The following is a 17034-nucleotide window of genomic DNA, read 5'->3' as shown; positions in this document are numbered from 1 at the left end:
TTTAGTTATTTCCTAGACTTTGCTGACACCAACCACATTATTATTTCATAGGATTCTGTAAAAATGACTGAAAATTTTTATTTGTATTGTATCATTTAGGAATTCTTTTTGGAACCATTTAATAGAAAAACTCGTCAGGAGAACTCTCGCTACAACAATATGCTTAAACAAGTAAACAGTCAATACACAGCTACTTTAAGGCAATGGAAGGCTGCACAAAGATATCTGTTCTGTGAACGTGGACCATGGGCTGACAGGTTTGCTTTGCACTCCCCCCCCCCCTTTTTTTGTCCATTGTTATTTAGAGCTCAGCTACACTTATTTTAAAAATTTATAGCAGCATTTCATGTAAAAGGGACCAAAAGCCCAACCTTTAAGATTTTTTTGCTGAACCAGTGCTACTGTTAGGGGAAAAAATGCACCAGTCTAGGGGAGAGTAGCAGTGCCAAGCCACTGATTTAGTTACTTCCCAAGGTGTCCCTTGTTCATGATAAACCTTTATTTTGTCTACTGCACATGTGCAAGTCTTAGTTTAATGAGGGAAATGTAAGTTATATGGCAGCAAAACTTTAGTTTTCCCCCAGGCCAGGCAATTTTCCTAAAAAGAGCTATAAGAGGTTCTAATTGTTTGGCAGTGAACAGAACTCAGGGTTTCCTTGTCCTTTAAGACTCAATGGTTGAGTGAAAATGCTTTAGAAAGCTAAAATGTTGTTTATTACTGCTGAAAAACCTTGTAACTTTCAGTTTGTTTTATTCCTTTGTTACTAGTACAGTACTGCATTTCCCAATTTTTTCTGGTGAATATATTTTGAAGTTATGAACTGGCACATAGAGGATATTTGTTTTTAGTACTAATTCTAGCTAAAGGGTTTTTTTTTTTTTTTTTGCTGTATGCAGGAAAGAAAACTGGGAATACTGGAAACTTTCCAGTGTAGAAAATTACTCACGCATGAGGCTCAAACTTGTGCAGAATCTCAATTTTGATGCTCATTTAGAAGCCAGTGCATTGCGGGACAACTTAGGTGAGTCTACTAAATTTCAATCATAGTTAGTACGAAGATAGCTAAAATGACTTGTGTTTGCAGATTTAGCAATACATTATTTTTTTCAGTTGTTGCATCAAACGTATGGAGTTGTTTAAAATGTATTTTCCATAAAACAGTAACACAGGTTGCTCTTGTGTTTCAGGTGTCCAACAAATGGAGCCTTCTAGTGACTCACTGTTGTTGGAAGCTGCAAAGCAAGTGAAAGTGAGTGACTTAGAAGAAGATCAACTTGAACTTCCAGAAGAGGAAAACACTGTAAACATGTAAGTATAAAATATTGGTTTCCCCTGTACTTAGTCTTCTGGTTGGCAACACACAATATCACAAAATGAAAAGCCCAAGTATCTTTTGCAATAAGAAAAATATCTTAGAATGAGCACAATATAAGTATAACTGTTAGAAATACCCATAGAAATTCCTTAACTAATTGCACAGGCCAAATCTTTGCTTCAGGTCTGCTAAGCCACATATCTCCATCGCATATTTGCTTTAACAGCAAACTAGCCAATAATAAAGACTCATTTGCTGGTGTTGGTAAGTGAAACTGGAGCACACATTTTTTTGTTATGTCATACTTCTTGACCATAATCAGAGCAAAATTTTAACAGTTACTTGAAAATAAATATAATGGATGCTTGGTGAATGAATGAATGATTATATGCTTATCAGTATAAATGTAAATTTCTATAATGTTTTCATTCTTACCCAAGGATTGTATTATAGCAGGGCAGTAATTACATTGAATAGCGGCTCTTTTTCCCACACTATGTAAAAATCATGTTTGTCCACAATCCAGCTGTGTGTTGGGTTTTTCATGAAATTTAACTCATCTGTACTCCTGTTTATCTCTTGTAAAGTCTCTCACATATTAAAGTGCATCAACCACTGTATTACAGTAGATTGCTGGTGGTGCTCTCAAACCCTTCTACTTAATACAGGTCATCTATATAGAGATGCACATAGCATAATGTGATCATTAAAAAATATTAATTCTGTCCCTTGTTAAAATAGACGTATTTAAAATATGCTGATAGGAATACATGCACATCATCATTGATTTGCAAGGGGGATTTTATGTGGTTCCAGTTAAAGTGTTGATCTTGTGTGCTAAGGCTAATGGCACAGGTTTTTTTTCTTTCCTGTATGAATACGCCAGCAGAAAAAAATCCCTTGCCTTCCATATTTTGTATATGTGTGCACGGACATACACGGGAGCAGCCTGTTGGCGCACGCACAGAGGAGATTATGGCACAGAAACCCTAAAATATGCATTTTCAGGCCAAAATCAATTATGTGTGTGTGTGTGTGTGTGTGTGTGTGTGTCTCATCCTGTGCCGTCACACATACAAAGAATAAGAAGCCAGCAGAACAGATTTTCTCCACTGTATAAGGCACTTGACAAAACTACCTGTGTACTATTAACCTAAAGAACTTTGATATATAGTTCTTTAGTCCATATAGTCCAGAGACGACATAGCTTCATTGTGCTGCTAATCATAAAGGAATTGTCTTTATTATTACTTTTCTTTCTCTGTTTTTATTGATAATGTTATCAGAACTGTCCATAGGCTTGTAGGTATTTTTGTAAGGACAATTGTTTATTTTCACCTGTCAAGTACGAATATATTATTTATTTAAAATGTTTTTCTCTCTAGAGTGGTTTATATAAAATATATATATTCGTGTTTTTGCTATACAAGTGCAACAGCCTGTTTTTATATTATGCTGATGACCCTGTCAATCTGATGATGTTTTAGGAATGACAAAGAAGAACAGATTCAAAAGGAGAAGCTTGTATTGTCAGAGGACTGTGACCTGATTACTGTAATGGATGCAATCTCTGGTCATCTGGAAGTTACAACTCAACATATTTATTTTTATGATGGCAGTACTGAAAAAGAAGAAGGTGAGTTGAAAATTATTATTAGCTCTTTCTCAAGATCATTTTCCTAATTATGGAAGATCCCCACATTTTGTTGTATGCCGTCTACAGCCAGCTTCCCTCTATGTTCCCCTATATGGACTGTTTGATAGTCTGAGGGACAGAACTTTAATAAATGTTGGCTATAATAAATAAATACCTTTGTGTGCCAGCCGAACTCTTGAGTTCATAAAATCGCATAGAAGATCATTTTATCTAAAGAAATGAAAAATACAGATTCATCTTAGATACATATGTAATTTAGATATTGTTTTATTTTCACCAGTACATGACCTAACCGCCTCTGCATATTTTTCTAGGTGTAGGTTATGATTTCAAGTGGCCCCTTTCCCAAATCCGAGAGATCCATTTGCGTAGGTACAACCTGCGGAGATCAGCACTAGAGATATTTCTAATTGACCAGACCAACTATTTTCTAAATTTTAAAAAGGAGGTAAGGGGCTGAATTCAATTACATTTATAACTGCATTTGTATACTACCTTCTGAGATATGAACATGATATCAAAAGTAGTTGTTTTTTTTTCTGTATAGCTCTCTTTAATGGCTGCACGCTTTCAGTAGTCAGACACATGACCAGAAATACACTGGCGAATGCAGCATAAAATATAAAGCATTGTTTACTAGAATTTATTAATGATCAGACAGATGTAAACTAACCTCCTACTAATGATTTTTGACAGCCCTTTACCTTAGCAGCCGAGAAAACACAGACCTTGTAAGACCACAGTGACATTGCAAAAAAAAAAAAAAAAAAAAATTAGTTTTGGGGTATATGCTATCTTAGCAGCAACAACTTTGCATGGGTCCACTACCACATGTTAAATATAAATTAGAAACCTACACAGTCTTTTATTTAAAACATTTATTTGTGCATTTCATCCACAGTGTAAATTCATATTAATACATCCAAACAAAGCTTTTAGCACAACGTTATGCAGTGTCTCACCCTCATGCTGGCCACTTCCTCCTGACGCGTTTTGCGCTATTGGGCACATCATCAGAGGACTTTTTTGAGGAGTTATTTGAAGGCCTTAATCATTACTGTTACAGGGGCGCTGCGTTTCCTGACTTGTATACTACATTTAGGGGCAGATTATCAAGGGTCAAATTTCGAGTTCATGGGAGTTATTTTAAATTCCCATGAACTTGAAATTTGACCAAATTTATTTAAAAAAATAAGTTTTTTTACTCGGTGAATAGGATTGACCTGCAAATTTGAATCAAATTTGATTCGAGTTTTTTCTCCAAAAAAACCGTTGATTTTTAGGAAGACAGCAAACAACTCCAAATTGATCCTAGGACATCCCCCATAGGCTAAAACAGCAATTTCAGGTTTAAGGTGGTGAATAGTCAAATCTGAGTTCTTAAAGGGTCAGTGTTTGATAAATTTGACAGTTTTGGCCATAAAAAAACTAAAAATATTCTAATTTTCACCTCGACCGTTGATAAATCTGCTTCTTAAACTTTGAATTACACCATTTCTGGCCACATTCTTTAGTAAGGCTTTAGTTCCACTTTAAAAAAGCACAGTAGAATGAAAATTCTATGTTTAAGTCACTGAAGTCTAATAATTGCTTACACTGAGTGAAAGAAGGAAACCAACAAAAGCATATGATTATATTATCGATTTACAGTTTCTTGTTTCCCTAGCCTGCAAAGCCATTAGCCCAATGTTGCATTTTGCAATCTTTCCCTTAGGTTAGCATTACAGATCTAATCATTTAAATGTGCAGTCTTAAGGAAGCATATCAAAAAGAGTGGCATTATGATGGCTCTAAAAAAGACAATTAATTCCAGTTGGTCTGTATGCCTATTCTTTTAACTTAATGTTAAATAAAAAACTAGCTTTTTAACTTAATTTCTGAGTTTTTGGGATATCTTTTTGTTTTTGAATTATGATAGATCTGCCTAGCAGTTCACAGGGGAGGAGTAGGGGTCAGCACCTCCCTGAGCAACAAAACTAAGCAATAGTTTATTACCAATAAGTATTTCCCTGTAACAATTGCCATTTTTTTAACCCACAATTTTTTTTTTCTGTAAGCCTTTTTTATTGAGACTTGTGCATATATTGAACACAGATGTATATTTCGCAATTAATACTTGTAAACGATATTCACTTTCACTTATACTAATATTTTACTTTATTAACATTGAAACCTGCATTCCCTCTTGCACCCTGCACAGATTCTAACAATTTGTTTTTGTCTTTAAGGTTAGAAATAAGGTATACAGTCGAATTCTTTCTCTACGCCTTCCTAACATATATGGAACCCGGTCACCGCAGGAACTGCTGAAAGCATCTGGCCTTACTCAGGTGAAGAAGATAATGGGAAAGCTATTTATTTCTATATCCCAGTTTGTGTTAATAGTTTAATGGGAACTAAAATCTAAATTTCAACATAACTCTAACTTGCAGTTTCTTATATATTTTAGAAATGGGTTAACAGGGAGATTTCAAACTTTGACTACCTCATTCAGCTGAATACAATAGCTGGAAGAACATACAATGACCTTGCACAATACCCTGTGGTGAGTTTCTAATGTGAAGTATATTTTTTAGATCATAAATAGCTAACTTGTAAAAAATGTGTTAATGGTTTACTCTTTTCTGCTTACCCACACTGATAATTTTTCTACATTTTTTTTTGAAATTCAGTTTCCATGGGTGTTGCGAGACTACACATCAGAAGAGTTGGACCTTAATAACCCTGCAGTCTTTAGGGACTTGTCTAAGCCCATTGGTGTGGTGAATGAGAAATATGCCGTAACTGTGAGGGAGAAGTGAGTGCCTTTTTATTGCATAATAATAATCAGCAGTCCAAGATATAGTAACAGAAAATCACATGAACTGTATGTCTTAAGGGACATTACTTCCAGCAATTACTCCCTTAACCAGCACTTCGTTAGTCTTCCAACCTATATCTGCATGATGTGTTATGAAGGTATAGGTACTTTTCACATTCCTAGTAAATATAATTTTTAGTTTTAATTGTAATATCTCTATTATCTAATCTAATAATTAATGTGCTTGCAGATATGAAAGTTTTGAAGATCCTCTGGGGACAATTGACAAGTTTCACTATGGTACACACTACTCAAATGCTGCTGGTGTAATGCATTATTTGATTCGAGTTGAACCCTTTACTAGCTTGCATATTCAACTGCAAAGTGGAAGGTAATTGTTTTGTTACCATCTTATTGTGAGACAAATTGTCTATAAAAGCAACAAGAATACTATTATAGAATAATGGTAGAAATATGTTTAATACATGTATTAAGAATTATACTGCATGAAACTAGATTTGCTTTTTGACAACCAATGCGGAAAATGTGTTAATCATTCTAACTGCATAAACATATAACTGCTAATTACTGGTTGTTTGCAGCAGGTTTGCACCTGCATTAGAAAATCAATACATGAGGTAAACAAGGGCCTCTGAAGAATTTTTTAAAAATAGTACTATTCTCTTGTATGAGATGCCTACTTACCTCCACTGCCCACGCCTCTTGAATGCAGCACTGGCAAATGCATGCAGCATTGTATTCAAGGCAATGTGCAAATGGCAAACTTTTTTTTTTTTTTTTGCACCTTGCACACTGCCATAGTAAATAACCCTAAAAATATTTCCACAAGTTATGCTCAATATGTAGGAATTATTATTATTATTATATTGTATAGTATTATTTTATATTATTATTATATATAATAACATATATTAATAATAATAATAATAATAATATAATAATATATATATAATATAGAATATTATTATAATTTTTAACCTAGTTCCAGTCTTCTAAAGTGAGAGAAGAATAGAAATCTACCAGATAATGTCTTTCTCTAACTGACTCCACACCAATATTACAGCTAGAAAAAAAAATGTTTGCTTCAAGAATAATTTAAATAATAGAGTGAATTATTTGCAATGTAAATAGTGTAATTTAGAACTAAAAAGTAAATCAGAAAAATCATGACCGAATCCCTTTAACTTTCTGCCTCCTACTTATCTCAGATTGGACATGTGGTTTTTGTAGATATCAGAATCCAGACTTTCATTTTAAATGGTTGGTTTCTTTCTTTTAAAAGAATATCTGTACAGTCTGTTGTCCAGTAGCATATACTAGTTTACTGTAGCTTTTATAAAATATATAGTGCAGTGCACACAAATGAAGTTTGCAATAAAATAACAGTATCTCTTTTCCATTGTAGATTTGACTGTGCAGATCGTCAGTTTCATTCCATTCCTGCTACTTGGCAAGCTCTTATGGATAACCCAAATGACGTGAAGGAGCTTATACCTGAGTTTTACTATTTCCCAGAATTTTTGGAGAACAAAAATGGTAATACAACTCTGAAATGAATAATAATTTTACAGACTCTTCTTCATTTATACCGCACATAAACTTGAGATAATATACTTGAAACTCCACATTTAGGTTCTGAAAGATTTAGTTGTGGAAATGCTGCACAGTTTTTGTTTTATATTTTAGCTGCAGTTTATCTGTAATTTAAAGATTCTTAAAGCTGGCGTATACTGGCAAAATCACTTGTGAAAGGGCATACTGTTGTCTGGAAACTTTTGATCTTAACCTGTGTGTTCTGAGCACTGCAATAAATTAGGAACACCCCACTGCAACTTGATAGGCAGTACTGTCATGTCTAATTTTCTATGACGTTTCAATCCGTGATGTCATATCAGAATCACACAAATTACTTTTTACCTGGGAGAGGGTAGGTGGGCAGTTGTTTGGAACTATGTCCGTTTCAAATAGAATGTATTTGATACTTTTTAAAATATTGCCCTTAACATTGCAATGTGTGCTACATGAATTTACGGCTGCATGCGAATGCCAACTGTGCTCTATAGCAATGGAGCCTTCCCTAGTAGATATGATTCATATTAATTTGGAAAAACTAAAAAGCACATACAGTGCAGCATTTTAAAGATGTAGTAATGTTGTACAGTAATAGTCACTGGGACTGCGTTAACAGGGATGTCCAAAATGTAATTATCTGCATCTTTACATTATACCTTAATTAAACATTTCCAGTGGTTTTATAGATGCAGATTTATAAATGTAATTGACAGCGGAATTTTTTTTCCTGTTCTATGTTAAATTTAAAGAATAGGCCAAATAGCCCTATGACCTGTTCATTTTGCTTATTTTGAGCAAAGGTGTATAATAGAATAGGCAGAATGCATTTTCAGTATAAGTTCTGTTTCTTTTGCTCATGTTAAAAAAGGTGTATATGTGTATACAGCCCCTTTAATGTAGAGCCTTTGATTATTTTCATCTGTTTTAATATAGTCAAATGAATTTGTTTTTTCAGGGTTTGATTTGGGACGCCTACAGATTACCAAAGAACAAGTGAATGATGTTATTCTTCCTAAATGGGCCAAATCACCGGAAGATTTCATCCTTAAACACAGGAAAGCTCTGGTGAGATGAGGCCTCTGTTTACCTCCTGTATTGATCAATATTTTTATGTAATTTATATTCTTGATATGTAGACCCTGCACAGTACAGTACAGTGCTTAAGAATATGTTGGTACCTTACAAATATGTGTTAATATAATACATTGCACTAAAGTTGTTTGCTTATTTTCTATGATCTGTTTTACCAGGAGTCAGAGTTTGTTTCAGCTCATCTACATGAATGGATAGATCTGATCTTTGGGTACAAGCAAAGGGGACCAGCTGCAATAGAAGCTCTAAATGTTTTCTATTATTGCAGCTATGAAGGTATTTGATTTGCCTGTTGTGTATTTTCTGTGTGTTTGTGAAATGTGTGTTAGCATTGAAAGCCAGGTAACTGGAGCACACTGTTGTACTATTGGAAACAAGGAAATTAAATAGAAAAATTAGTGTGCACAGCCCAGCTTGTCTTGATTCCATTTGTACTACACAGACAACTGAAGACATTAAATCTTCTTCCTCTTCCTGCTCTCTGCGTACACTTTTGCTTTTCTTTTAAATTTTTAGTATGTCCTGCTTCAGAGCTCGCCATTGCAGACATTGAGCCCAGCAATTTACAAGCTTTACAGACACACTTTTCAGCACTTCCTTAAGGTTAAGCACAGCTTTTCAGCACTATTTGTCCTTCCTTGAGTTGCTCACAGTCAGGTTGTTGTGAAGAGTGCTTAGCTATGTTGAGCCTAAAAATCCTGTCACCTGTTTGCTTCATGTATGTACAGTTGTGCCATCCCTTATTACCTCAGCTGTAAATGCTCTAACAGAAAATGTAGAAAGCAAAAAAAATTCACTCCCACTGAGTCAAAAATTGGCCTATGTAGTACTGTGTAAGCGTCTAAAATATTTTTAATAAGGGTGTAGTTTCTGCCCATTCATCTTTGCAGAATAGCACAAGCAGCTCTTTCAAGCTGGTGGTGGATCTCTTTGCAGACTACAGTGATCCATTCCTGCCCAGGTTTTATTGCACAATAGAGCAGGTCTCCCTAACTGTACATTCATCTTCCATCTTTAATACAGTCTTCAACAGCCTTCCTATCACCACTTAATCCCAGAAACATAATACTCCTGCCATCATGGTTTAAAATTAAGACGCTCTTAGAATAATGATGTGCAGCTTGGTTTATGCCACTAAAATTTAGCTAAGCATTATGACCCTTAAATTCTGCTCTGAGGTCATAACATTGCAAAACAGAAACCTAATGCATGCCTTGAAAATGTTATTCACTTTTTCTGATGCATAGCCAGATTCTCTAGGTTTTTGTGCCTCAAAGGGCCCATTATAATCACCACATGCATCAGCAGTGGCAGACAGCTTCTCAAAACTGAAACATTAGCCTTAAGCTATAACTGCAGTGTTATACTGATGCCAAAAAGTTCTATTCTGCCAGTGTTTTCCATTATGACATGAAGGTATTCAGACGCATTGCTGTTGTCTTATATCTTCAATTAATGCATTTATATATATTTATCCTGTAGGTTTTTCAGAATGTTTGAATACATTTTACTTAATAAATAAAAACCACACCGTTCGTCATAAAATCAGTTCAGTTGAGCAGCATAGAAGTGCATTATTATGGTCATTTATTGTTATCCTCCTGAATAATAATTCCCTTTTTAGACTTCTAAATTCATTTTTTTACATTTCTATAAATACATTAGTTTGTGTAAGTGAAGCTAAACAGCATTAACTTTTCATTTTTAGTATGAGAAATGTATATTTTTGAAGATTCTAGGTCTCTACCATCATCATAACGCTGTGTTGTTTTTATTGCATAACCAGGAGCTGTGGATCTTGATGCCATTGCAAATGAAAAAGAAAGAAAAGCTTTAGAAGGAATGATTAATAATTTTGGACAAACGCCTTGCCAACTATTAAAGGTAATTTATTTCTGTATAATGAATTACATATATGCATGCATCCATGTGCAATTCTTTGGAAGTTTTGTGTTGGAACAAGATTGGAGCCACTACTTCTGTTATGTTTTTAGCTGTAGATCTGCTTGGTGTACAATGCAGTCTTTACTTTTCTAGTTATGCATATCAGAATAGCCTTTATATAAAATAAATCTTTTATGCTCTGTGCTCCAGAAAGCATTTATCTGGTATTATACATTACAATGGAATGGGCTATTTTGACAGCTAGAACTACAATGACAAATGAACAAAGGAAGGAGAAATGTAATTAAAAATATTATTCTGTGCTGTAAAATATAAAGAAATTTAAAGGCACATAAGATTTCTATGCAAGGTAGAAAAGTAGACCGACTGTTGCCTTGTGCTCTTATGGAGACAAAACTACTTTATAACCTCATTGCCTGGGGCCCTGTTGGTAAGTTCTGATGTCACTTTGGGCATGGGTAGTTGGAAATTGCCAAAAAAAAAAAAGAATACAAAAAAAGAAAAGAAAATTAATTACATAGACATAACCTTTGCTACTAGCCTGTGTAGAAAGATCCCATAAAACTAAGCCGGCCTCGTTATGACCCTGTACTGCGCAAAATGCTGAATTAATTTATTCACCTGGTTGTTCACCTTCCAAACACACTTTTTTCGGTTGTTATGTTCATATAGATTATTGGGTAGGGCCCAGTGCATAACTATAGAAGGAGCAGACCCCACGGTTGCAGGAGGGCTCAGATCAGGGGGTCTGCTTCCTCTATAGTCGTTAGAAATCCCGCCACCCAAGCCACTCTTACCTACACCAACGTGAGGGGGCTGGGAGGGCCAGTGAATTGTGGGTTGAAGGGAGGGCCTGATGGGAGATTCTTTAGTGCTGCACACCCCCGCAACAAATCTTTGTAGCGGCCCGAAGATTGTAACACTGCTGATAAGGCCAGAAGAAACGGTAGGAATCTGCAAGTAGCACTTACTGCTCACCTCTGGAAACACCTGATTGATTGCTATGGTTTTCTAGATACGGATAAATTTTCACCTTTTATTACATATACAGCTTGAACTGGAATTTAAATTGAAAAAAAAAAATCTGCGTTCAAACACTTAGCAGTAAATGTTTATTTACACTAGAATTTGTTTGGTATTACTAGTTACATTTATTTCCTCTTCATTTCAATACAGGAACCTCATCCAGCACGTCTCTCTGCAGAGGAAGTTTATTTGAAACAAAGTAAATTAGATAGTGCTACACTGAATCTGTTTCAGAACCTCCCTGACTTGAATTCATTTTTCATAGAGGTAAAAAAATTTGAAAAATAAATATAGTAGATTCTATATGTGTGTAAGTGTTCGAAAATGCAAATATATATATATATATATATATATATATATATATATATATATATATATATATATATATATATATATATATATATATATATATATATATATTTCTCCAATGTGTAAAACATATGTTGCAACCATAGCAACCAATCCGATCTGTGCTTTTTAAACTTGTAAGTTATTGTTGAAATGTAATTGCTGAGTGAGTGCTGTTGGCTGCATCACTGGTGAAGGTTTTTCTCCAATGTTTTACACAGTATGATAAATTGGCCCCTTAGTATTCCAAAGAACTGTACTGTTATTGTGCCAAATTATATATTTATATAAATGAGTCATTTAAAGACTGACACTTGATCACTGCATCTATTACATGGAGGTGTATGTAATTTACACTATTAACACTGCCAAAGCGAATTATTGTAGCTAAGTCTGAGTGGTGTTTTACACCAAACAATATTTTTTATGGATACACCAAATCCAGGATTTAGCCGTTTTCAGCAGGATTCAGATTCCGAAACAAATCCGAATTCTAATTTGTATCTGCAAAGTAGGGGATGGGAGGGAAATCGTGTGACTTTTTGTCACAAAACAAGAAAGTAAAAAATGTTTTCCCCTTCCCACCCCTAATTTTCATATGTAAATTATGATTAGTTTCGGCCGAATCTTTCCAAATCCAATATAGTGGATTTGGTGTATCCGTAATGTTTTTATTTTAAAACACCCCTAGTGTCATATCTCTATACTTTCAAATTAGAACCATTATCCTTTCCATTAGTGTATACGGGTCAATGTGTAATTATAGCGGAAATGACATATTGCCTGAAACAGTATGAGTACAGGAAAGCTTTTTTCAATGATCTGTGGTGATCCTCATATGACAGATAGTAACACATAGCACTATTGAACTTTGGAATAGTATTGTAATATGTGAATTCATATTTTTTTTAGTATTGATTTTGGATAAGTTTGCTTTTTTTATATTATTGCTTTTTTCTTTAGGGGATTAGTGATGATGTCCCTGTTGTCAAAGCTATTGTTCCTAAGAATCAGTTACGTTCTTTTTTGTCTCCTGGAAGCCCTGAATTGCTGGTGAGTTTTTTTTTCTTTGTTGAACATTTTGTGGTGGATGAAAGCTCAGCATATGATGAATAATTATGTCTGTTTGCTTTTCAATAATTATTTAGGCATGACATACAGTATCTGCACCTTTCTTTAAAAGTACATGCAAACATTAGATTTCTTTGTCTGTACTAGCAAGATTTATTCTGAAGAGCTGTTTACACAAATGACTAATAATCTTAATTTATCCAGACTAAAGTCACTATTTTTTTGTAATAATTGTAGAAGAGCCCTTTAAGATGCAATACAAGGTTTTTTTTTCTTCTGAAAATACCTGAGTGTATCCTTACGGTGGTGCACCCAATCATGCCAAAATTGTGATATTCTTCAACTTTGGTCAATTGAATAGCACACGTTGATGTGGTTTTCAGAGGACAAGTGATTATTATATTAAAACAATTGTGATCCTTAGTAGGAATCATAGTCAATAATAATGTCTAATAACAAGACAGATGACTTCATGTGCACTAAAGCCCACCAGGACCATCTAGATATAGCACTTGTAAATGCAACTAATGTGCAGTCTGATGCTCTTTGTATTTGTAGCCTTTGGGGCATTGGTTCCCAAACTGTTGGGCTGCCCCCCCTGGGGGATGGGGGTGGAAATGTGATGCCCAGTTAGGGTAAGAATTGGGGAGAATTGCTATTTGCTCTCCTAGATACTCCTGAATCCCAGTTTGAAAGTGATTTAGGGGGAGATTCATGGTGAATATGCATTTGCTCTCCTAGATATTCTTGGAACTATGGCTGAATGACTGAAACACCAATATGTTACTATATCTGTACCCACTCTTTTTTTTTTTTTTTTTTTTTTTTGTAGGTGACAGTAAGTCAGACTCTAATCATTGGTACACATGGCTGGCTTCCTTATGACAGGACTATCTCAAATTATTTCACATTCTCAAAGGATCAAACTGTGACTAATCCAAAGTGAGTTAAACTGCAAAGACTCCAGAGTACCGTGATTATCATTTTTATAATTGAAGGAATCTTTAGGAGGCTTTTTTAACATAACTTTCATATATTATGTGTTCAGTTTTTTGTTTTTTTTAGCATATTCATTTTTAGTTTCCAAAAATAAAAAAAAATCACTATTTTTGAATTAGGAAATTATTTTTCCTCAAGTCCTAAGCAGGTATACACTATTATAACCTGAACCCTGGATCACAAAAACAAAAATGTACATTTTATTAGAACCAGAGTAACTTGGATGCTATAAGGTATGTTTAGCACCTTTGGTGGTTATTTGCTGCTCATGCAGGGTTAAATGTGCTCCCAGGGACATATAACTCAGAAAACTGTAAATTCTTTTGAACTGACATATTAGCTGTGAAAAATGGACAGATGGACAGTGGCTCTGCTACTAGTAAGAGCAGGACCGCATTTAACAGTTATATTTGTTATTAGTTTCAAACAGTAGTAAGCTACAATATATACTTGATATATAAATGAATTTACATGTCCACGTGTATTTACAGTTTACCTGGAGTAATAGAGGATGATTTTGGTATTATAATTGTACATTTCTTCTTCAGGACCCAGCGCCTTGTGTCTGGCCCCTTTGCCCCTGGACTTGAAATTACCTCAAAATTATTTGTGGTGTCACATGATGGGAAAGTACTCTTCAGCGGTGGTCACTGGGACAACAGTATTCGAGTCACATCACTCACCAAGGGAAGAGTGATCAGCCAGCACATCAGGCACATGGGTGAGTAACACCATATATTCACTGTCCTTGCTCGTGTCTCTTATACATAGTTTTTAATGTTGTTTATGTCTCGCTCAAGAGCCAGAAACAAAGGGTTTCCAAATAAGTATATGTTGCCATCCAATATTGATTTTTTTATATGGAGATGTTTCTCTTTTGATGTTATTTGCTCTTTAAAATGTTTAGGCCAGCAGTCTACTGGTAAACATAAACTTTAACACAGTGGAAGTGTAGAAACACTTTGTAACAAATATAAAACCTTGCATTAATTATTGACTCAGTGGGTGAATTTTATAAGCATGGCAGGGGTATTGGATGTCTTTCCATTCTGCTACTACCAGAAGCAAGAAATATTACCAGTAAATCCACAAGGCTTTAAAGGATTAAGAATAATTTTAAGAGAAAAGTATACCTCCTTGTCCAACATGAGAATGAATAGGGCTTGTGATACATAATTCTTTTGTCTATATTTTTCTATGGTGTTTCTTAAACAGGTCCAACAGGGAAATTGAAGCTCCTCCATGTTTGGTCTTCACAGGATTAGATTACTAGCACACAAATAATGCACCTGCATATTGCACTCCTGCAGGGAATGGGTTGTATTCTTGCTAATTGAATTGTGTAATCACATGAAGATATGGAAGGAAGCATTTCTACTACTTAACCAAGACTAACTTTAAAAAAAATATATTTTTTATTATTTGTAGATATTGTTACCTGTTTATCCACTGATTTGTGTGGTATACACCTCATTTCTGGCTCTCAGGACACAACATGCATGATCTGGCAAATAGGACAGCAAGTGAGTAATGCATTTACTTTGAACTTACGCAATAACTACTTGTTATTAATAAAGATTGTAAAATGACCCTTCATTGGGCATTGTTTAATATAAAGTGGGGCCAATATGCCATATACCATCTTTATACAGAGTAAAGAGTACACAAATTTGTCAAAACGAAAATATAAAAAAAGATGCAAGGAGGTTGATCTCTCGGTTAGCAAATTTATAAAGGAAAAGCTTGTGAATTAGATGAAATGTAATACACAGTGATATGATCAGGTTCTGTAGCTTGTACAATTTATGCTTTATTGCCTGACTTGGGCTCCCCCTTGCTTGCTATACAGTTAGTCTGTATGAACCTAAAATCCGTTCTGCCTGCACTTACAGGTAAGTGTAATTTAGAGAAATTCATTCTAGCTTCCATTGAACTCCTCAGCTCTTTAGGCCTCAGAGATAATTGATCATTGATGTGTACAATATCTTATCTAGAGACCTGCGTTTAATTGGGATGACCCAGACACACCAACACACACACATTTACATACCTCCCTATCCAACCAGCCCCACAGCAGCTATTCCCACAACCGTACAACAAACGATTACCATGTCCTTTCATAATAAATGAGCAGCAGAAAAGTTTTGGTCAATCAGTTCTTTTTAACCAGATGCAGACCTTTAATGTGTCAGAAGCTACAATGAGTTTGTGATCCCAAGCTTTCCCCTCAGGTTGTTATTTTTTTAGAATGCCAGGCTCCAGGTCCCTTAGTGCTGTGGTTTGGATTGCAGGGGTTTCCCCTTTTCTTTCATTTTGTTCACCATGGTAAAGTGATGTTTGATATTCCAATCACTTATGGTATGCAAAATGATTCCGATTTACTGGTCACTTGAATTTTTCCCATTTATTTGAATGGATTACACCATTACAATAATGACCTAATCTTTGGCATTCAAGTGTTGTAAAATAAAATCATTACTTTTGCATCATTTTCTGGCATAAACCATTTTACATAGCTTAATAAATAGTCCCTTATAAGAGTGGCTCTAACAACCTAAACTTATGATGAGCTCTGCCTGTCTTTATTTCTAGAGCCTGGGAAAGATGATCATATTATTAGAGTATACAACCATACTCATACATGCTATTTTCTATGTAAAATATAAGATTTAAAAGAAAAACTAAAGCTTAACTGTAGACGTGGACTAGAAATGTTGTACATTATGTTTTGGACTTCTGTACAAGCCCAAGGCAACCACAGCCCATTAGTAGTAAAGATCTGTGTCTCCAAAGATGCCCCAGTAGCTCCCATCTTCTTTTCTGCTGATTCACTGCACATGCTCTGTGCTGCTGTCACTTGAGCTAAGGGACCGACTCAAAATATATTATTACTATATGGCAGCACAGAAACCAGTGCAATTAGCATCAGAGTTTAATAATCTGCCCTCTCGCATCAGTTTATATTACAGGCAAACTTAATTTTCTGCTTGATAATTTGCTACAACCCCTAAGCTTCGCTTCTCAACAGCTGCTCAGAGCCCACTGAGAATGTTAGTGTCACAGATACTTTCCAAGATGGTGACACCCCTGTGACAGATTTGAAATCCTGGATCATTGCTGCTATTGAGAAACTGAAACTTTAGGCTGGTGCATTAAAGTCATTATATAGAAAATATGGCATTTTTAGCCATATTCATTTTTAGGGTTTATTTCTCCCTTAAATGATT

General features: G+C 34.9%; 1 protein-coding gene across 3 annotated transcripts in view; it reads left to right on the top strand.

Annotated features, from left to right (window-relative positions):
- nbeal1.L (neurobeachin like 1 L homeolog) overlaps positions 1-17034 on the top strand; it is a 98171-nt gene that overhangs the window by 72356 nt on the left and 8781 nt on the right. For all 3 annotated transcript variants that reach the window (XM_018236161.2, XM_018236162.2, XM_018236160.2), the window contains 18 exons: positions 100-257; positions 898-1022; positions 1189-1309; positions 2804-2952; positions 3288-3421; positions 5202-5303; positions 5423-5518; positions 5646-5770; positions 6024-6164; positions 7200-7330; positions 8322-8431; positions 8617-8734; positions 10245-10342; positions 11540-11656; positions 12701-12790; positions 13641-13750; positions 14356-14528; positions 15236-15330. In XM_018236161.2, coding sequence (XP_018091650.1) covers positions 100-257; positions 898-1022; positions 1189-1309; positions 2804-2952; positions 3288-3421; positions 5202-5303; positions 5423-5518; positions 5646-5770; positions 6024-6164; positions 7200-7330; positions 8322-8431; positions 8617-8734; positions 10245-10342; positions 11540-11656; positions 12701-12790; positions 13641-13750; positions 14356-14528; positions 15236-15330 — 2193 coding nt within the window. The remainder of the gene's footprint in view (positions 1-99; positions 258-897; positions 1023-1188; positions 1310-2803; positions 2953-3287; positions 3422-5201; positions 5304-5422; positions 5519-5645; positions 5771-6023; positions 6165-7199; positions 7331-8321; positions 8432-8616; positions 8735-10244; positions 10343-11539; positions 11657-12700; positions 12791-13640; positions 13751-14355; positions 14529-15235; positions 15331-17034) is intronic.

The sequence above is a fragment of the Xenopus laevis genome, chromosome 9_10L (genome assembly GCF_017654675.1).
Source record: "Xenopus laevis strain J_2021 chromosome 9_10L, Xenopus_laevis_v10.1, whole genome shotgun sequence".
In the NCBI taxonomy this organism is placed as follows: Eukaryota; Metazoa; Chordata; class Amphibia; order Anura; family Pipidae; genus Xenopus; species Xenopus laevis.
Note: the sequence above shows the minus strand (reverse complement) of the source record. Positions and strands in the feature narration are given on the sequence as shown.